Source organism: Salvelinus alpinus, chromosome 8 (assembly GCF_045679555.1).
Source record: "Salvelinus alpinus chromosome 8, SLU_Salpinus.1, whole genome shotgun sequence".
Lineage (NCBI taxonomy): Eukaryota > Metazoa > Chordata > Actinopteri > Salmoniformes > Salmonidae > Salvelinus > Salvelinus alpinus.
This window is the reverse complement of record NC_092093.1, coordinates 55,132,829-55,154,407: the sequence shown is the minus strand read 5'-3', so window position 1 is coordinate 55,154,407 and position 21,579 is coordinate 55,132,829. Positions and strand designations below refer to the sequence as shown.

The 21,579-nt window shown below is 40.3% G+C and overlaps 1 protein-coding gene across 1 annotated transcript in view; it reads left to right on the top strand.

Moving 5' to 3' along the window:
• Positions 1-21,579, top strand: part of LOC139583297 (reversion-inducing cysteine-rich protein with Kazal motifs-like) — a 110,644-nt gene that overhangs the window by 34,944 nt on the left and 54,121 nt on the right. Inside the window, exons 3-6 of the mRNA XM_071414207.1 lie at positions 1,816-1,890; positions 14,421-14,457; positions 14,753-14,838; positions 14,919-14,966. Of these exons, the coding sequence (XP_071270308.1) occupies positions 1,816-1,890; positions 14,421-14,457; positions 14,753-14,838; positions 14,919-14,966 (246 nt within the window). The remainder of the gene's footprint in view (positions 1-1,815; positions 1,891-14,420; positions 14,458-14,752; positions 14,839-14,918; positions 14,967-21,579) is intronic.

Sequence of the window (21,579 nt, the reverse complement as noted above, 5' to 3'; positions counted from 1 at the left end):
AATTCAAGGGGCTTTATTGGCATGGGAAACATATGTTAACATTGCCAAAGCAAGTGAAGTAGATAATTTACAAAAGTGAAAAATCTCTCACTCTCCATCTCTCTCTCTCTCCATCTCTCTCTCTCTCTCTCTCTCTCTCTCTCTCTCTCTCTCTCTCTCTCTCTCTCTCTCTCTCTCTCTCTCTCTCTCTCTCTCTCTCTCTCTCTCTCTCTGCATCTTATTGTTATTTATCATAGTGAAGGAATCGGCCAAGGCAGAGCACACATTCATGGATCATTACCTTCAGTGCCTTCTTTACATCACTAAGACATGAGACATCTTGAAGGCCTAGAATCAAAAAGGGTTGAGCACACAGTACGCAGGACACAGTTAACCCCTAGCCCATTTCAGTGGGTTGTTATTGGGGGAGTACCACCAGCACCACTCTCCCATCCCCTTTAAAGAGAAAGAGAGAGAGAGAGAGACTCATTTATGCTGTATTGGTTGCCCTGTCCCCAGCACTGCACCTGCTACTGAGAGGGAGGGAGGGAGGGAGGGAGGGGGGTAGAGAGAGGTATAGAGAGAGAGAAACAAATGACAGATAGATGGGAGAGAAAGCAAAAGAGTGACAGAGAGAGAGAGAAAGAAGCGGGAAGAGGACAGAGGGACAGTGGCCGTCTTGTTAGCGTTGTGCCAAGCTGCTATGTTTCTGCAGAGAACGTTTTTTTTTTTTGGGGTGTGCCACAGGGCTCCGTGTAAACTCCCTTCTATTTCTTAATGGAGGGTCGGCTACCTCTTTGATGAGGGGAGGCCTTCAGCCTCTGAAAGGACATTTATTTATCCTTCAAAGACGGAGAGAAAGAGAGGAAAATGTTTTAGAAATGGCCTGAGTAGGTTGTGCGTTTTCATGGCCTTTGTAGTGTTCTGGAGATTTCTTTGATTAACGGCCAAGAAATCACCGCTCGACATCTGCTTTTGTTTTTGAACGTTGCGACTGTATGAAATTACTGTCCGTGAAACCCCAGCGTAAACCTCAATTTATTTCACCTCACAAATAAGAATGTGCTAGAACATGGAGTAATGATGATGCATGGTGAGAATGCATGAACAGAAAGCAGAACAAGCCAGCTTAATCAACCTGACTAGAATCAAACAAGTGCAGACGCCCGGTGGTGGTCATGAATCACAGTCATAGGGAAGATCTGGTTCAACAGTTGGGCCTGAACTCCGCTTTAGTGCAGAAATACTCTACTGTGCTCTACTACTACTGCACTCTACTACAAATTATTCAGATGTTACGTTATAACCTCAAGTTAAAGTGTACAATTTCTCACAAAGAATCCAACGGTGGTCCTATTTATGAAGTAAAACAACGAAGGAGTGAAGGAGACCAACCAAAAACAACATCAACTCCCAGCTCCCATCATTTGTGTAGTCTTTTAGAAAGCTCTTACTAAGTGGTTATAAATCTCCCAGAGCTAATTTTATGACTGTGCACTGAGCCAGAGAGCGTTGGCAGGCGCAGGATTCTCCCAGGCCTTGTGAGAGTCAATCAACAGCTCTTCACCCTATGTTGATAACGCTGCAGTCGTCAGCTGTCATTGGCCCTTCCCGGTTTGTTTTATGTAGCAGTGTCACACGGCCTAGAGAGCCAAGTGTGAACCCCTTTTGCCATTTGGGGAAGATACTATAATGTTGTAAAATGAACTCACGATTGATAATGACCATTTAATGATACAAAACCTTTTTACAGAGGTTTCAGATCAAATGTTTGGAGCTTTTTCTTTGTGAAAACATGTTTTGAATACAATATAACACACTGCTTTCTGTTTTCAGCTCGCCACCATAAAAAGCGAATCCCGTTTGAAGCACCTACTACAGCGATTACCAAGCTACTGCCCTGAGTCTATGGTAAGTGGGTATTTCTGATCTAAAAATAGCCTTCAGTAGCTGTAATAAAGTTGGCTACGAAATCTTTCATAATGCTATGGCAAAGCTTATAAGCATTACTCACAAGTCTATTGTACCTGGTCTTACTAAAGGTACAAAGAAGTATTAAAGAAGTATCAAAGTATCAAAGAAGTATTAAAGTATCTAAGCAGTATCAATGTATTAAACGAGTATCAAAGAAGTATCAAAGTATCAAATAAGTATTCAAGAAGTATCAAAAAAGTATCAAAGTATCAAAGAAGTATTAATGAAGTATCTAAGAAGTATCAAAAAAGTATCAATGAAGTATCTAAGAAGTATCAAAGTATTAAAGAAGTATCAAAGAAGTATCAAAGTATCAAAAAGTATCAAAGTATCAAAAAAGTATAAAAAAGTATCTAAGAAGTATCAAAGTAATATCAAAGAAGTATCAAAGTATTAAAGAAGTATCAAATAAGTATGAATGTATCAAAGAAGGATCAAGGAAGTATCAAAGTATCTAATAAGTATCTAAGAATGATCAAGGAAGGATCTAAGAAGTATCAAAGTATCTAAGAGGTATCTAAGAAGTATCAAAGTATCTAAGAAGTATCTAAGAATGATCAAAGAAGTATGAAAGAAGTATCAAAGTATCAAGGAAGTATCAAATACGTATCTAAGAAGCATCAAAGAAGTATCAAAGTATTAAAGAAGTATCAAAGAAGGATCTAAGAAGTATCAAATAAGTATCAATGTATCAAAGAAGTATTAATGTATCAAAGAAGGATCAAAGAAGTATCAAAGTATCTAAGAAGTATCTAAGAAGTATTTAAAAAAGTGTCAAAGAAGTATCAAAGAAGTATAAAAGTTTCAAAGAAGTATCAAAGAAGTTTCAAAGAAGTATCTAAGAAGTTTCAAAGTGTCAAAGAAGTATCAAAGAAGTATCAAAGTATTAAAGAAGTATCAAAGTATCATAGAAGTGTTGAAGTGTCAAAGAAGTATCAAATAAATATTAAAGAAGTATCAAGATATCAAATACGTGTTAAAGTATCAAAGAAGTATCGATGTATCAAAGAAGTATTAATGTATCAAATAAGTATCTAAGAAGTATCTAAGAAGTATTCAAAAAGTGTCAAAGAAGTATCAAAGAAGTATAAAAGTATCTAAGAAGTATCAACGAAGTATCAACGACGTTTCAAAGAAGGATCTAAGAAGGATCTAAGTAGTATCTAAGTAGTATCTAAGTAGTATCTAAGTAGTATCTAAGTAGGTTCTAAGAAGTATCTAAGAAGTATCTAAGAAGTATCTAAGAAGTATCAAATAAGTATCAAATAAGTATCAAAGTATCAAATAATTATTGAAGTATCAAATAAGTATCAAATATATATTAAAGAAGTATCAAGATATCAAAGAAGTATTGAAGTATCAAAGAAGTACCAAAGAACGGGGCATGAAACGAGGCTAAACACTCCCCACCCACCAACATAACTAAAAACCTGGAACGCCCAACTGTTTTTCATCTGCACTGCTCCAAACAGCCAATTAGAAACCAGTCTGTCATTAGCTAGAGTTAAATACTTTGTGTCCTGCTATTAATGAGCTAATTTGCCAAAATGGATCTGATTTGGTGATTTTGGAAACGATTTCAGCAGCATATTAGTACTGATGCTCCAAGGTCCCTCTCACTCCCAGACACCACAAAACATCTCACAGCAGTTCCAAGAGATTGTTTCCAAGAGATTGTTTCCAAGGGATTGTTTCTAAGGGATTGTTTCTAAGAGATTGTTTCCAAGGGATTGTTTCCAAGGGATTGTTTCCAAGGGATTGTTTCTAAGAGATTGTTTCCAAGGGATTGTTTCCAAGAGATTGTTTCCAAGGGATTGTTTCCAAGAGATTGTTTCCAAGAGATTGTTTCCAAGAGATTGTTTCCAAGAGATTGTTTCTAAGGGATTGTTTCTAAGGGATTGTTTCTAAGAGATTGTTTCTAAGAGATTGTTTCTAAGAGATTGTTTCCAAGGGATTGTTTCCAAGGGATTGTTTCCAAGAGATTGTTTCCAAGAGATTGTTTCTAAGAGATTGTTTCTAAGAGATTGTTTCTAAGAGATTGTTTCCAAGAGATTGTTTCCAAGGGATTGTTTCCAAGAGATTGTTTCCAAGAGATTGTTTCCAAGAGATTGTTTCCAAGAGATTGTTTCTAAGGGATTGTTTCTAAGGGATTGTTTCCAAGAGATTGTTTCCAAGAGATTGTTTCCAAGAGATTGTTTCTAAGAGATTGTTTCCAAGAGACTGTTTCCAAGGGATTGTTTCTAAGAGATTGTTTCCAAGAGATTGTTTCCAAGAGATTGTTTCTAAGTGATTGTTTCCAAGAGATTGTTTCTAAGAGATTGTTTCTAAGTGATTGTTTCCAAGAGATTGTTTCTAAGAGATTGTTTCTAAGAGATTGTTTCCAAGAGATTGTTTCCAAGAGATTGTTTCCAAGAGATTGTTTCCAAGGGATTGTTTCCAAGGGATTGTTTCCAAGAGATTGTTTCCAAGGGATTGTTTCTAAGGGATTGTTTCTAAGGGATTGTTTCCAAGAGATTGTTTCCAAGAGATTGTTTCCAAGAGATTGTTTCCAAGAGATTGTTTCTAAGGGATTGTTTCTAAGGGATTGTTTCCAAGAGATTGTTTCCAAGGGATTGTTTCTAAGAGATTGTTTCCAAGAGATTGTTTCCAAGGGATTGTTTCCAAGAGATTGTTTCCAAGAGATTGTTTCCAAGAGATTGTTTCCAAGGGATTGTTTCTAAGTGATTGTTTCCAAGAGATTGTTTCTAAGAGATTGTTTCTAAGAGATTGTTTGCAAGAGATTGTTTCCAAGAGATTGTTTCCAAGGGATTGTTTCCAAGGGATTGTTTCCAAGAGATTGTTTCCAAGGGATTGTTTCTAAGAGATTGTTTCTAAGAGATTGTTTCTAAGAGATTGTTTCTAAGAGATTGTTTCCAAGGGATTGTTTCCAAGGGATTGTTTCCAAGAGATTGTTTCTAAGAGATTGTTTCTAAGAGATTGTTTCCAAGGGATTGTTTCCAAGGGATTGTTTCCAAGGGATTGTTTCCAAGAGATTGTTTCCAAGGGATTGTTTCTAAGAGATTGTTTCTAAGAGATTGTTTCTAAGAGATTGTTTCTAAGAGATTGTTTCTAAGAGATTGTTTCTAAGAGATTGTTTCCAAGGGATTGTTTCCAAGGGATTGGTTCCAATGGATTGTTTCCAAGAGATTGTTTCTAAGAGATTGTTTCTAAGAGATTGTTTCTAAGAGATTGTTTCCAAGAGATTGTTTCCAAGGGATTGTTTCCAAGAGATTGTTTCCAAGAGATTGTTTCCAAGAGATTGTTTCCAAGAGATTGTTTCTAAGGGATTGTTTCTAAGGGATTGTTTCCAAGAGATTGTTTCCAAGGGATTGTTTCTAAGTGATTGTTTCCAAGAGATTGTTTCTAAGAGATTGTTTCCAAGAGACTGTTTCCAAGGGATTGTTTCTAAGAGATTGTTTCCAAGAGATTGTTTCCAAGAGATTGTTTCTAAGTGATTGTTTCCAAGAGATTGTTTCTAAGAGATTGTTTCTAAGTGATTGTTTCCAAGAGATTGTTTCTAAGAGATTGTTTCTAAGAGATTGTTTCCAAGAGATTGTTTCCAAGAGATTGTTTCCAAGAGATTGTTTCCAAGAGATTGTTTCTAAGGGATTGTTTCTAAGGGATTGTTTCCAAGAGATTGTTTCCAAGGGATTGTTTCTAAGAGATTGTTTCCAAGAGATTGTTTCCAAGAGATTGTTTCCAAGAGATTGTTTCCAAGAGATTGTTTCCAAGAGATTGTTTCCAAGAGATTGTTTCCAAGAGATTGTTTCCAAGAGATTGTTTCCAAGAGATTGTTTCTAAGAGATTGTTTCTAAGAGATTGTTTCCAAGGGATTGTTTCCAAGGGATTGTTTCCAAGGGATTGTTTCCAAGAGATTGTTTCCAAGAGATTGTTTCCAAGAGATTGTTTCCAAGAGATTGTTTCCAAGGGATTGTTTCTAAGTGATTGTTTCCAAGAGATTGTTTCTAAGAGATTGTTTCCAAGAGATTGTTTCCAAGAGATTGTTTCTAAGAGATTGTTTCCAAGAGATTGTTTCCAAGAGATTGTTTCTAAGAGATTGTTTCTAAGAGATTGTTTCTAAGAGATTGTTTCCAAGAGATTGTTTCTAAGAGATTGTTTCTAAGAGATTGTTTCCAAGAGATTGTTTCCAAGAGATTGTTTCCAAGGGATTGTTTCCGGGATTGTTTCCAAGAGATTGTTTCCAAGGGATTGTTTCCAAGAGATTGTTTCTAAGAGATTGTTTCTAAGAGATTGTTTCTAAGGGATTGTTTCCAAGAGATTGTTTCCAAGAGATTGTTTCCAAGAGATTGTTTCCAAGAGATTGTTTCTAAGGGATTGTTTCTAAGGGATTGTTTCCAAGAGATTGTTTCCAAGAGGATTGTTTCCAAGGATGCAGGATTGTTTCTAAGAGATTGTTTCCAAGAGATTGTTTCCAAGGAGCAGGTTGTTTCCAAGAGATTGTTTCCAAGAGATTGTTTCCAAGAGATTGTTTCCAAGAGATTGTTTCTAAGTGATTGTTTCCAAGAGATTGTTTCTAAGAGATTGTTTCTAAGAGATTGTTTCCAAGAGATTGTTTCCAAGAGATTGTTTCCAAGAGATTGTTTCCAAGAGATTGTTTCCAAGGGATTGTTTCCAAGGGATTGTTTCCAAGAGATTGTTTCCAAGAGATTGTTTCCAAGAGATTGTTTCTAAGAGATTGTTTCCAAGAGATTGTTTCCAAGAGATTGTTTCCAAGAGATTGTTTCCAAGAGATTGTTTCCAAGAGATTGTTTCCAAGAGATTGTTTCCAAGGGATTGTTTCCAAGGGATTGTTTCCAAGAGATTGTTTCCAAGGGATTGTTTCTAAGAGATTGTTTCTAAGAGATTGTTTCTAAGAGATTGTTTCTAAGAGATTGTTTCTAAGAGATTGTTTCTAAGAGATTGTTTCCAAGGGATTGTTTCCAAGGGATTGGTTCCAAGGGATTGTTTCCAAGAGATTGTTTCTAAGAGATTGTTTCTAAGAGATTGTTTCTAAGAGATTGTTTCCAAGAGATTGTTTCCAAGGGATTGTTTCCAAGAGATTGTTTCCAAGAGATTGTTTCCAAGAGATTGTTTCCAAGAGATTGTTTCTAAGGGATTGTTTCTAAGAGATTGTTTCCAAGAGATTGTTTCCAAGGGATTGTTTCTAAGATGATTGTTTCCAAGAGATTGTTTCTAAGAGATTGTTTCCAAGAGATTGTTTCCAAGGGATTTTTTCTAAGAGATTGTTTCCAAGAGATTGTTTCCAAGAGATTGTTTCTAAGTGATTGTTTCCAAGAGATTGTTTCTAAGAGATTGTTTCTAAGTGATTGTTTCCAAGAGATTGTTTCTAAGAGATTGTTTCTAAGAGATTGTTTCCAAGAGATTGTTTCCAAGAGATTGTTTCCAAGAGATTGTTTCCAAGGGATTGTTTCCAAGGGATTGTTTCCAAGAGATTGTTTCCAAGAGATTGTTTCTAAGAGATTGTTTCTAAGAGATTGTTTCCAAGAGATTGTTTCCAAGAGATTGTTTCCAAGAGATTGTTTCCAAGAGATTGTTTCTAAGGGATTGTTTCCAAGAGATTGTTTCCAAGGGATTGTTTCTAAGAGATTGTTTCCAAGAGATTGTTTCCAAGGGATTGTTTCCAAGAGATTGTTTCCAAGAGATTGTTTCCAAGAGATTGTTTCCAAGAGATTGTTTCTAAGGGATTGTTTCTAAGGGATTGTTTCCAAGAGATTGTTTCCAAGGGATTGTTTCTAAGTGATTGTTTCCAAGAGATTGTTTCTAAGAGATTGTTTCCAAGAGATTGTTTCCAAGGGATTGTTTCTAAGAGATTGTTTCCAAGAGATTGTTTCCAAGAGATTGTTTCCAAGAGATTGTTTCCAAGAGATTGTTTCCAAGAGATTGTTTCCAAGGGATTGTTTCTAAGTGATTGTTTCCAAGAGATTGTTTCTAAGAGATTGTTTCTAAGAGATTGTTTGCAAGAGATTGTTTCCAAGAGATTGTTTCCAAGGGATTGTTTCCAAGGGATTGTTTCCAAGAGATTGTTTCCAAGGGATTGTTTCTAAGAGATTGTTTCTAAGAGATTGTTTCTAAGAGATTGTTTCTAAGAGATTGTTTCCAAGGGATTGTTTCCAAGGGATTGTTTCCAAGAGATTGTTTCTAAGAGATTGTTTCTAAGAGATTGTTTCCAAGGGATTGTTTCCAAGGGATTGTTTCCAAGGGATTGTTTCCAAGAGATTGTTTCCAAGGGATTGTTTCTAAGAGATTGTTTCTAAGAGATTGTTTCTAAGAGATTGTTTCTAAGAGATTGTTTCTAAGAGATTGTTTCCAAGGGATTGTTTCCAAGGGATTCTTACCAATGGATTGTTTCCAAGAGATTGTTTCTAAGAGATTGTTTCTAAGAGATTGTTTCTAAGAGATTGTTTCTAAGAGATTGTTTCCAAGAGATTGTTTCCAAGGGATTGTTTCCAAGAGATTGTTTCCAAGAGATTGTTTCCAAGAGATTGTTTCCAAGAGATTGTTTCTAAGGGATTGTTTCTAAGGGATTGTTTCCAAGAGATTGTTTCCAAGGGATTGTTTCTAAGTGATTGTTTCCAAGAGATTGTTTCTAAGAGATTGTTTCCAAGAGATTGTTTCCAAGGGATTGTTTCTAAGAGATTGTTTCCAAGAGATTGTTTCCAAGAGATTGTTTCTAAGTGATTGTTTCCAAGAGATTGTTTCTAAGAGATTGTTTCTAAGTGATTGTTTCCAAGAGATTGTTTCTAAGAGATTGTTTCCAAGAGATTGTTTCCAAGAGATTGTTTCCAAGAGATTGTTTCCAAGGGATTGTTTCCAAGGGATTGTTTCCAAGAGATTGTTTCCAAGGGATTGTTTCTAAGAGATTGTTTCTAAGAGATTGTTTCTAAGAGATTGTTTCTAAGAGATTGTTTCCAAGAGATTGTTTCCAAGAGATTGTTTCCAAGGGATTGTTTCCAAGGGATTGTTTCCAAGAGATTGTTTCCAAGGGATTGTTTCTAAGAGATTGTTTCTAAGAGATTGTTTCTAAGAGATTGTTTCTAAGAGATTGTTTCCAAGAGATTGTTTCCAAGCGATTGTTTCCAAGCGATTGTTTCCAAGAGATTGTTTCCAAGAGATTGTTTCCAAGAGATTGTTTCTAAGGGATTGTTTCTAAGGGATTGTTTCCAAGAGATTGTTTCCAAGGGATTGTTTCTAAGTGATTGTTTCCAAGAGATTGTTTCTAAGAGATTGTTTCCAAGAGATTGTTTCCAAGGGATTGTTTCTAAGAGATTGTTTCCAAGAGATTGTTTCCAAGAGATTGTTTCCAAGAGATTGTTTCCAAGAGATTGTTTCCAAGAGATTGTTTCTAAGGGATTGTTTCTAAGGGATTGCTTCAAGAGATTGTTTCCAAGGGATTGTTCCAAGTGATTGTTTCAAGAGATTGTTTCAAGAGATTGTTTCCAAGAGATTGTTTCCAAGGGATTGTTTCTAAGGATTGTTTAAGGGATTGTTTCCGAGATTGTTTCCAAGGGATTGTTTCCAAGATTGTTTCTAAGAATGTAGTTTGTTTCCAAGAGATTGTTTCCAAGAGATTGTTTCCAAGAGATTGTTTCCAAGGGATTGTTTCCAAGGGATTGTTTCCAAGAGATTGTTTCCAAGAGATTGTTTCTAAGAGATTGTTTCTAAGAGATTGTTTCTAAGGGATTGTTTCCAATAGATTGTTTCCAAGAGATTGTTTCTAAGAGATTGTTTCTAAGAGATTGTTTCCAAGAGATTGTTTCTAAGAGATTGTTTCCAAGGGATTGTTTCCAAGGGATTGTTTCCAAGAGATTGTTTCTAAGAGATTGTTTCTAAGAGATTGTTTCCAAGGGATTGTTTCCAAGGGATTGTTTCCAAGAGATTGTTTCCAAGAGATTGTTTCCAAGAGATTGTTTCCAAGAGATTGTTTCCAAGAGATTGTTTCCAAGAGATTGTTTCCAAGAGATTGTTTCCAAGGGATTGTTTCCAAGGGATTGTTTCCAAGAGATTGTTTCCAAGAGATTGTTTCTAAGAGATTGTTTCTAAGAGATTGTTTCCAAGAGATTGTTTCCAAGAGATTGTTTCCAAGGGATTGTTTCCAAGGGATTGTTTCCAAGAGATTGTTTCCAAGGGATTGTTTCTAAGAGATTGTTTCTAAGAGATTGTTTCTAAGAGATTGTTTCTAAGAGATTGTTTCCAAGGGATTGTTTCCAAGAGTTTGTTTCCAAGGGATTGTTTCTAAGAGATTGTTTCTAAGAGATTGTTTCCAAGAGATTGTTTCCAAGAGATTGTTTCCAAGGGATTGTTTCCAAGGGATTGTTTCCAAGAGATTGTTTCCAAGGGATTGTTTCTAAGAGATTGTTTCTAAGAGATTGTTTCTAAGAGATTGTTTCTAAGAGATTGTTTCTAAGAGATTGTTTCTAAGAGATTGTTTCCAAGGGATTGTTTCCAAGAGATTGTTTCCAAGGGATTGTTTCTAAGAGATTGTTTCTAAGAGATTGTTTCTAAGAGATTGTTTCTAAGAGATTGTTTCTAAGAGATTGTTTCCAAGAGATTGTTTCCAAGAGATTGTTTCCAAGAGATTGTTTCTAAGAGATTGTTTCCAAGAGATTGTTTCCAAGAGATTGTTTCCAAGAGATTGTTTCCAAGAGATTGTTTCCAAGGGATTGTTTCCAAGGGATTGTTTCCAAGAGATTGTTTCCAAGAGATTGTTTCTAAGAGATTGTTTCTAAGAGATTGTTTCTAAGGGATTGTTTCCAATAGATTGTTTCCAAGAGATTGTTTCTAAGAGATTGTTTCTAAGAGATTGTTTCTAAGAGATTGTTTCTAAGAGATTGTTTCCAAGGGATTGTTTCCAAGGGATTGTTTCCAAGAGATTGTTTCTAAGAGATTGTTTCTAAGAGATTGTTTCCAAGGGATTGTTTCCAAGGGATTGTTTCCAAGAGATTGTTTCCAAGAGATTGTTTCCAAGAGATTGTTTCCAAGAGATTGTTTCCAAGAGATTGTTTCCAAGGGATTGTTTCCAAGGGATTGTTTCCAAGAGATTGTTTCCAAGAGATTGTTTCTAAGAGATTGTTTCTAAGAGATTGTTTCTAAGGGATTGTTTCCAATAGATTGTTTCCAAGAGATTGTTTCTAAGAGATTGTTTCTAAGAGATTGTTTCTAAGAGTCTGTTTCTAAGAGATTGTTTCCAAGGGATTGTTTCCAAGGGATTGTTTCCAAGAGATTGTTTCTAAGAGATTGTTTCTAAGAGATTGTTTCCAAGGGATTGTTTCCAAGGGATTGTTTCCAAGGGATTGTTTCCAAGAGATTGTTTCCAAGGGATTGTTTCTAAGAGATTGTTTCTAAGAGATTGTTTCTAAGAGATTGTTTCTAAGAGATTGTTTCTAAGAGATTGTTTCCAAGGGATTGTTTCCAAGGGATTGTTTCCAATGGATTGTTTCCAAGAGATTGTTTCTAAGAGATTGTTTCTAAGAGATTGTTTCTAAGAGATTGTTTCCAAGAGATTGTTTCCAAGAGATTGTTTCCAAGGGATTGTTTCCAAGAGATTGTTTCCAAGAGATTGTTTCCAAGAGATTGTTTCCAAGAGATTGTTTCTAAGGGATTGTTTCTAAGGGATTGTTTCCAAGAGATTGTTTCCAAGGGATTGTTTCTAAGTGATTGTTTCCAAGAGATTGTTTCTAAGAGATTGTTTCCAAGAGATTGTTTCCAAGGGATTGTTTCTAAGAGATTGTTTCCAAGAGATTGTTTCCAAGAGATTGTTTCCAAGAGATTGTTTCCAAGAGATTGTTTCTAAGGGATTGTTTCTAGGGGATTGTTTCTAAGGGATTGTTTCTAAGAGATTGTTTCTAAGGGATTGTTTCCAAGGGATTGTTTCCAAGGGATTGTTTCCAAGAGATTGTTTCCAAGAGATTGTTTCCAAGAGATTGTTTCCAAGGGATTGTTTCTAAGTGATTGTTTCCAAGAGATTGTTTCTAAGAGATTGTTTCCAAGGGATTGTTTCCAAGAGATTGTTTCTAAGAGATTGTTTCCAAGAGATTGTTTCCAAGAGATTGTTTCCAAGGGATTGTTTCCAAGGGATTGTTTCCAAGAGATTGTTTCCAAGGGATTGTTTCTAAGAGATTGTTTCTAAGAGATTGTTTCTAAGAGATTATTTCTAAGAGATTGTTTCTAAGAGATTGTTTCCAAGGGATTGTTTCCAAGAGATTGTTTCCAAGGGATTGTTTCTAAGAGATTGTTTCTAAGAGATTGTTTCTAAGAGATTGTTTCCAAGAGATTGTTTCCAAGAGATTGTTTCCAAGGGATTGTTTCTAAGAGATTGTTTCTAAGAGATTGTTTCTAAGAGATTGTTTCCAAGGGATTGTTTCCAAGGGATTGTTTCCAATGGATTGTTTCCAAGAGATTGTTTCTAAGAGATTGTTTCTAAGAGATTGTTTCTAAGAGATTGTTTCTAAGAGATTGTTTCCAAGAGATTGTTTCCAAGGGATTGTTTCCAAGAGATTGTTTCCAAGAGATTGTTTCCAAGAGATTGTTTCCAAGAGATTGTTTCCAAGAGATTGTTTCTAAGGGATTGTTTCTAAGGGATTGTTTCCAAGAGATTGTTTCCAAGGGATTGTTTCTAAGTGATTGTTTCCAAGAGATTGTTTCTAAGAGATTGTTTCCAAGAGATTGTTTCCAAGAGATTGTTTCCAAGAGATTGTTTCCAAGAGATTGTTTCCAAGAGATTGTTTCCAAGAGATTGTTTCCAAGAGATTGTTTCTAAGGGATTGTTTCTAGGGGATTGTTTCTAAGGGATTGTTTCTAAGAGATTGTTTCTAAGGGATTGTTTCCAAGGGATTGTTTCCAAGGGATTGTTTCCAAGAGATTGTTTCCAAGAGATTGTTTCCAAGAGATTGTTTCCAAGGGATTGTTTCTAAGTGATTGTTTCCAAGAGATTGTTTCTAAGAGATTGTTTCTAAGTGATTGTTTCCAAGAGATTGTTTCTAAGAGATTGTTTCCAAGGGATTGTTTCCAAGAGATTGTTTCTAAGAGATTGTTTCCAAGAGATTGTTTCCAAGAGATTGTTTCCAAGAGATTGTTTCCAAGAGATTGTTTCCAAGAGATTGTTTCCAAGCGATTGTTTCCAAGCGATTGTTTCTAAGAGATTGTTTCTAAGAGATTGTTTCCAAGAGATTGTTTCCAAGAGATTGTTTCCAAGAGATTGTTTCCAAGAGATTGTTTCTAAGAGATTGTTTCCAAGAGATTGTTTCCAAGAGATTGTTTCCAAGAGATTGTTTCCAAGAGATTGTTTCCAAGGGATTGTTTCCAAGGGATTGTTTCCAAGAGATTGTTTCCAAGAGATTGTTTCTAAGAGATTGTTTCTAAGAGATTGTTTCCAATAGATTGTTTCTAAGTGATTGTTTCCAAGAGATTGTTTCTAAGGGATTGTTTCCAATAGATTGTTTCCAAGAGATTGTTTCTAAGAGATTGTTTCTAAGAGATTGTTTCTAAGAGATTGTTTCCAATAGATTGTTTCTAAGAGATTGTTTTTTAAGGGATTGTTTCCAAGTGATTGTTTCCAAGGGACTGTTTCTTGGCATGTTGAGGTCTAATAGTAGTTGTACTTGGAGGGCTGCTAAATTCCACCCTCCACTGCCATTCGTCCTTCATGTTCCAAAATCTTCTTGGGTTCCCCTTCATCACAAATGATGTTTATAGTTCATGTAGAGATACTATTTCTCTCTGTCGGCATCGTAAAGGATGGGGAACCCTCCTGACAAGTGGCTCCTCTGTTCTAGAGCCAACAGACATGAGGGACTGAGCTGAACCTCAGATAATGTCCAGTTTATATAGTTCATTATCTTGTTCAGGACTAGAGACAGAGAATGCTCTCTGGGCCACTCACTGCTCCTTCTCCATGTGTCATGTTCTTTATCCATACGTGCCTGGGATGTTTGTGTTTATTGCTGTGTGTTATTAATCCCACAATATATTACCACAAAGCTCTTATGAGTTTGTGTGGTTTATATGTCTCTGTTTCCACTGCATGAATATATTTTTTAATTAGACGATAGTCATATAAAAAAAAAAAAAGTTCTCTATGAAATGCAATAGCCCCTGCAAACGCAGTAAATTACAGTATGCTGTTACACCCAAAGAACCACTAGTTATCTGATATCATTTCCTGTTGAGAGATGAAAGACAAAAACTAAGACAGGATTTATAGAAATGAACGGACATTCTTACTTTCACTAAGGCCCCTAACAGAGGTCTTCCATGTGACTCCTTCCTTTGAATGTTGTCCAACTCCAGAAAAACCTCTGTACATCAAAACAACCTGTTATGAACTGGGCATTTTCTTCCCTTGTTCTCTTGCTTGTTTTGGCGTTGGTCCTCTGTTCATAATGAAATGACATTTCCTCTCTGTTTCACAGAATGAGCTTTGGATCTGCATCAACTCCACACTACCTGGTGAGCTATGTGGGGAGCGTTTCCAGGGGATACGGTGCCGTTACAGACAAATCCACCTGTCAGAACATAATGCCTCCCAGATGCAAAAACATTATTGCTTAGCTCAACACTTTGTACTTACTGTGCCCACACTAAAAGTCCATATATGTCCACAGTTTAATATGCCGCCCATAAACGTCTAAATGTTTTGCAAACCCCCCGCCAGAGGATAAAGTTAATCCATACTTTACTTCTGATAATGCTACACCCATCAAGGGTTTGTGGGTAATGTGGATCATTTTTGTTTTGTCTACAGGGTCATCCAGGAAGTCCGATGGTTGGGTGGGCCTGGGCTGCTGTGAGCTGGCCATCTCGGCCGAGTGCCGCAGGGAGTGCAAGCAGGTGAGAGAGGAAGTTAGTTTGGCCCGTTGTAGCCTTATCCATTTGCACATCACCTCATTTCTCATTCTCTGACCCTATAGGCATCGTCCAAGACCGACATCACAAGAGTATGCAAAAAGGACACAGAGGCAAGTAAAACAAGGTCATGATTTGTGTAGTAGTATGTGCTTTAAATTGAGTATCACACTGTAACGGTCTATGTGTAACTGGTGCAGAGGAGTCAGGCGCAGAACAGCAGAGATGAGTAAATAAAAGTAACTTTACTCAAAGTCATCAAAATACAAGATAAATCCAAGCCCACAATACGGACCACAATACAACAAGCAATCACTCACAACCAAACATAGGGAACAGAGGGTTAAATAATAAACAGGTAATTGAGTGAGTGAAAACAGGAGTGTAAGACATAGACAAAACAAATGGAAAATTAAAAGTGGATCGGCGGTGGCTAGAAGGCCGGTGACGTCGACCTCTGAACGCCGCCCGAACAAGGAGAGGGACCGACTTCGGTGGATATTCGCGACAGTACCCCCACCCCCCCCCTTGACGCGCGGCTCCAGCAGCGCGCCGACACCGACCTCAGGGACGACCCGGAGGACGATGCGCAGGGAGATCCGGATGGAGACGGTGGAACTCCCGCAGCAACGAATGGTCCAAAACGTCCTCCACCGGCAGCCAGCATCTCTGCTCCGTACCGTACCCCTCCCACTCCATGAGGTACTGAAGGCCCCTCGCCCGACGCCGCGAATCCAGAATGGCTCGAACAGCATACGCCGGGGCCCCCTCGATGTCCAGAGGGAGCGGAGGAACCTCCCGCACCTCAGACTCCTGGAGTGGACCAGCCACCACCGGCCTGAGGAAAGACACATGGAACGAGGGGTTAATACGATGATCAGGGGGAAGCTGTAACCTATAACATACCTCGTTCAGTCTCCTCAGGACTTTGAATGGCCCCACAAACTGCGGACCCAGCTTCCGGCAGGGCAGGCGGAGGGGTAGGTTTCGGGTCGAGAGCCAGACCCGGACCCCCAGTGCGAACACCGGGGCCTCACTGCGGTGGCGGCCAGTGCTCGCCTTCTGCCGCCTCACGGCCCGTTGCAGGTGCACATGGGCGGCGTCCCAGGTCTCCTCCGAGCGCTTAAACCATTCGTCCACCGCAGGAGCTTCGATCTGGCTCTGATGTCACGGTGCCAGAACCGGCTGATACCCCAGTACGCACTGGAAAGGAGAGAGGTTAGTGGAGGAGTGGCGGAGTGAGTTTTGGGCCATCTCTGCCCAGGGGATGAACGCCGCCCACTCCCCTGGCCGGTCCTGGCAATATGACCGCAGAAACCTACCCACATCCTGATTCACGCTCTCCACCTGCCCGTTACTCTCGGGGTGAAAACCTGAGGTGAGGCTGACCGAGACCCCCAGATGTTCCATGAACGCTCTCCAGACCCTGGACGTGAACTGGGGACCTGATCAGAGACTATATCCTCAGGCACCCCGTAGTGCCGGAAGACGTGAGTGAACAGGGCCTCCGCAGTCTGTAGGGCCGTAGAGAGACCGAGCAAATGGAGGAGACGGCAGGACTTAGAAAACCGATCCACAACGACCAGGATCATGGTGTTGCCCTGTGATGGAGGAAGATCTGTCAGGAACCACGGCCGTTGTGGAACGGGTAGGGGTTATAACTTCCCTCTGTGCAGGTGCCTGGGAGCCTTGCACTGGGTGCACACCCATAAACCCTCACGTCCTTGGCCAAGGTGGACCACCAGTACTTCCCACTAAGGCAACGCACCGCCCGACCAATGCCAGGGTTACCAGAGGAGGGTGACGTGTGGGCCCAATAGATCAAACGGTCGCGGACAGCAGACAGAACGTACAGGCGCCTAGCTGGACACTGGGGGGGAGTGGGCTCTGTGCGTAACGCCCGCTCGATGTCCGCGTCCAGCTCCCACACCACCGGTGCCACCAGGCAAAAGGATGGAAGTATGGGAGTATGATCCATGGACCGCTCCTCTGTGTCATACATCCGGGACAGTGTGTCTGCCTTAGCGTTCTGGGAACCTGGTCTGTAGGATAGAGTGAAAACAAAATGTGTAAAAAACATTGCCCACCTTGCCTGGCAAGGGTTCAGTCTTCTCGCCGCCCGGATATATTCCAGATTGCGGTGGTCAGTCCAGATGAGAAAAGGGTGTTTAGCCCCCTCAAGCCAATGTCTCCACGCCTTCAGAGCCTTGACAGCAGCCAACAGCTCCCGGTCCCCCACATCATAGTTTCGAAAAGAAAGCACAGGGGCTGAGCTTTGGTGGCGTGCCCGAGCGCTGAGAGAGCACGGCTCCTATCCCAGCCTCGGACGCGTCCACCTCCACTATGAACGCCAAAGAAGGATCCGGATGAGCCAGCACGGGAGCCGAGGTAAACAGAGCCTTCAGGTGACCAAAAGCCCTGTCCGCCTCAGCCGACCACTGCAGCCGCACCGGTCCCACCTTCAGCAGTGAGGTAATGGGAGCTGCTCCCTGACCAAACCAGCCCTGACCCTAATGGTCGACTATCTAGGGTGTGCACAGGCATATCCACAGGAACAAGGGGAATCCCTAAACTATGAGCAAGTGAACGGTCAATAAAATTCCCAGCTGCGCCTGAATCTACTAGCGCCTCATGCTGGGAATGTGGGGAAAACTCAGGAAATGAAATAAACACATACATGTGAGCAACAGGGGACTCACCTGGGGTGACACGATAGTGCCCTGCCTGCTGCCCCGACACCCTGAGGAACCCCCCCTAGCACCGACCAGCAGTGTGCCCTCTGTGGCCACAGATGGTGCAGGGAATGGCCCCTCCTCCGGTCGCACTAAGTGCAGCACCTCCCAGCTCCATGGGCGTCGGAGCGGAGGTACTGGGGGATGGAACTGACAGGTCCCGATCCGGACGTCCGCGGGCAGTCAGCAGGTTGTCCAGCCGGATGGACATGTCCATCAGCTGGTCCAATGTGAGGGTGGTGTCTAGGCAGGCCAACTCCCGACGGACGTCCTTGCGCAGACTGCACCGGTAGTGATCGATCAGGGCCCTGTCGTTCCATCCCGCGCTGGCGGCCAGGGTCCGGATGTCCAAGGCGAAGTCCTGTGCGCTCCTCGTCCCCTGCCTTAGGTGGAACAGACGTTCACCCGCCGCTCGACCCTCAGGCGGGTGGTCGAACACTGCCCGAAAGCTGCGGGTGAACTCTGCGTAATGGTCCAACGCCGCGTCTCCGTCACTCCATACGGCGTTGGCCCACTCCAGGGCTTTGCCTGAGAGGCAGGAGATGAGGGCGGACACGCTCTCATGCCCCGAAGGAGCCAGGTGGACGGCTCCAGGTAGAGCTCCAACTGTAGTAGAAACCCCTGGCAACCGGCAGCCGTCCCATCATACTCCCTCCGGAGCGCGAGTCGAATCCCGCTGGGACCAGGTGGAAGAGGAGTGGACAGTGGGACCTGTTGTAGTGGGGCTGGTGGAGGCGCTGGAAAACCTCCTCTTCTCTCCCAACGATCCATCGTCTGCAGCACGTGATCCATGGCTGTGCCCAGATGTTGTAACATGGTCGCGTGCTGCTGAACGCGCTCCTTCACTGCAACTGTGAGGGCGTCTGCTCCTGCTGACTCCATACGAGGTGAGTGATTCTGTAAGGGTCTATGTGGGTCTAAATAATAAACAGGTAATTGGGTGAGTGAAACCAGGTGTGTAAGACATAGACAAAACAAATGGAAAATGAAAAGTGTATCGGCGGTGGCTAGAAGGCTGGTGACGTCGACCACCGAACACCGCCCGAACAAGGAGAGGGACCGACTTCGGCGGAAGTCGTGACACACACATACTGTTGACTTTGAAAGACTGTATGTAGTCTCTGGCTGCCTTTCCCTGGCCTTTAAAACCTCAGTGCTGTTTGACGAGATAAAGCAAGCGCTACTTCTCTGCGGTCCATCTCAGCAGTGTCCTCCTCCCCAACCCTCTTTATGAGGTTATTTCCTGTCCGTGTAGCACTCTAAAGTAGTAGTATTCAATTACCCCCGAGTAAGCTACTTTTTTTTTTTTTTTTCAAACAATTAAGAGTATAGATTATTGTATGGATCAATATACAAACGTTTTTGAGATCGTTTGAAAAATATGCATGTATTAAGTAAATGTATTCATTTTGAGAATAGAGATAAAATTGTAATGTATTGAAGGCTATTTAATGTTTGCAAAAAAATATGGTCTCCGCTGAAAAAGTTTGAATACCACTGGTTTAAAGCAAGGTCATTATCTAAGCTCTGATTGGAGCCTGTCTTGTCAAAGGAGGAGAGGAGTGAACTCATCTACTCCCGCTAAGAAGATGGCTTAGCTCAGAGCCATCTATATATATGAGAGAGAGAGAGAGTCAGGCCAAGTTTTAAAACGGCCGCCATTTTAGTGACCATATAGAACTTTATTATTGAATTGTTTGTGATGTAACAGTACGGGAGCGATGGAAATGCTTTTGGTGGTTGATCTGCTTCTGTTCTGTGGGTGGCACTGTTTGCTCTTTTCCAAGGATGGGTCCAGGTGTCTTGGGGGCCCTGGGATTTGGGGGGACGGGGCTGGTCTGCCGGTCACTGGGTATACACAACCCAACTGGGATGAGGAGGGGTTTTAGCGGGTGGAATAGTGGTGAACAATTGGAGGTTTTCTTAGTAGCAATGCAAGCTATATGGACACTCAATCACTATGCTACTTTTTAATGGTGAGTTTACAAACATATATTATGATAAATAGATTTTGAACTTGTATCCCATTATGGCAGTTGGTGAAATTACCATAATTACCAAAAGGACTGGGGGGGGGAATATATTTCTCCCATGGGCAAAGAAATTCAAAAGGGGTGATGATATAAATTAACGGTAATTTTGATCCGAATGTCATTCTCTCTGGCACCAAAAGTTCAAAAACTGTTGATTGGGGACAGAATGCGGTCGGACCATCAAATAATTGGCATATATATTACTCTTACAGAAGTTCCACGTGGGCGAGGATATTGGAAATGTATTCAAAGCCTATTGGATGATAACTTGTTTTTAACTAGAACAGAATAATTTATAACTGACTTTTTCTGACACAACATGATGTAGGTAGAGCAGATCCCCTTATTGTATAGGACACTTTTAAATGTTCCTTTAGAGGCCATGCAATTCAGTACTCATCTCTAAAACAAAAGCAATTTAGGTCAAATAGGTCCATATTAACAAAGGAAATGCAAGGACTAACAGTACAGGTAGATAGCAATAAAATCTGTACCATAGAGGCTCAGAATAAGTTAAAGGAAATGGAGGAACTTATTCAAGAAAGATCTAGTGTAATATATTACCCCAAAAAAAGCGAACTGGATGGAATATGCACAACAATTATTTTTTAATCTTTAACATAGCAATGCTACCAAAAGATTTGTACTGGAACTTATTACATATGACGGAGTCGCCCATGATTCACCAAACTATATTTTGAAAGAGGAAGTAAAGTACTTTAAGCATATGTTTTTGTTTTATTCTCCATCTCCACTAACCAAAGTGAATTGTATGGATTTTTTTTCTATGGATAATGTCAAATTAACAACTGTACAGAAATACTCATGTGAAGGCCAAATTACAGAGGAGGAACTTCTTGATGCAATTAAAGCCAGGAAAGCTCCAGGGCTGGATGGCATACCAGTGGAGGTATACCAAACCTTTTTATATATACTCAGAGGACCATTATTAGCATGTTTTAACCACTCCTATGTAAATGGTAGATTATCGAGCACTCAACAAGATGGGTCTGATTTCATTATTACTGAAACGGGATCTAAGTGGTAAATATAAAGATCCAGTCCATTTAAAAAATTGGAGGCCTCTTACACTTCAGTGTTGTGATGCAAAAATTCTAGCAAAATGCTTAGCGCATAGAATTGAAAAGGTAATGTCGGATATTATTCATCCTAATCAGACAGGTTATTGACATGGACGATACATTGGAGATAATATAAGACAAGTACTGGAAACAATAGAACACTATGAAAAATCTGGGAAACCAGGCCTGGTATTCATAGCTGACTTTGAAAAGGCCTTTGATAGAGTACGACTGGAGTTTATATATAAATGCCTGAAATATTTCAATTTTGGAGAATCTCTTATAAAAGGGGTTAAAGTTATGTATAATAATCATAGGTGTAATAAAGTAAATAATGGCTACTTCTCAGAAAGTTTTAAACTGTCAAGAGGAGTAAAATAAGTGTCACGTTCTGACCAATGTTCTTGTGTGTTTTGCTTGTTTTAGTGTTGGTCAGGACGTGAGCTGGGTGGGCATTCTATGTTGTGTGTCTAGTTTGTCTGTTTCTGTGTTCGGCCTAATATGGTTCTCAATCAGAGGCAGCTGTCAATCGTTGTCCCTGATTGGGAATCATATATAGGTGGCTTGTTTTGTGTTGGGGATTTGTGGGTGGTTGTTTCCTGTCTCTGTGTTTTCTCTGCACCAGATAGGGCTGTTTCGGTTTGCCACATTTGTTATTTGGTAGTTTTGTAAGTGTTCACAGTTTCGTCTTGTTTATTAAAAACATGTTGAACACGAGCTACGCTGCGTCTTGGTCCGAACCCTGCTACACCTCCTCTTCAGACGAAGAGGAGGAAGGCTGCCGTTACAGAACCACCCACCAAACTCGGACCAAGCAGCGTAGAAACGGGCAGCAGCGACAGCAGCAGCGGTACCAGGAGGAATGGACATGGGGGAAAT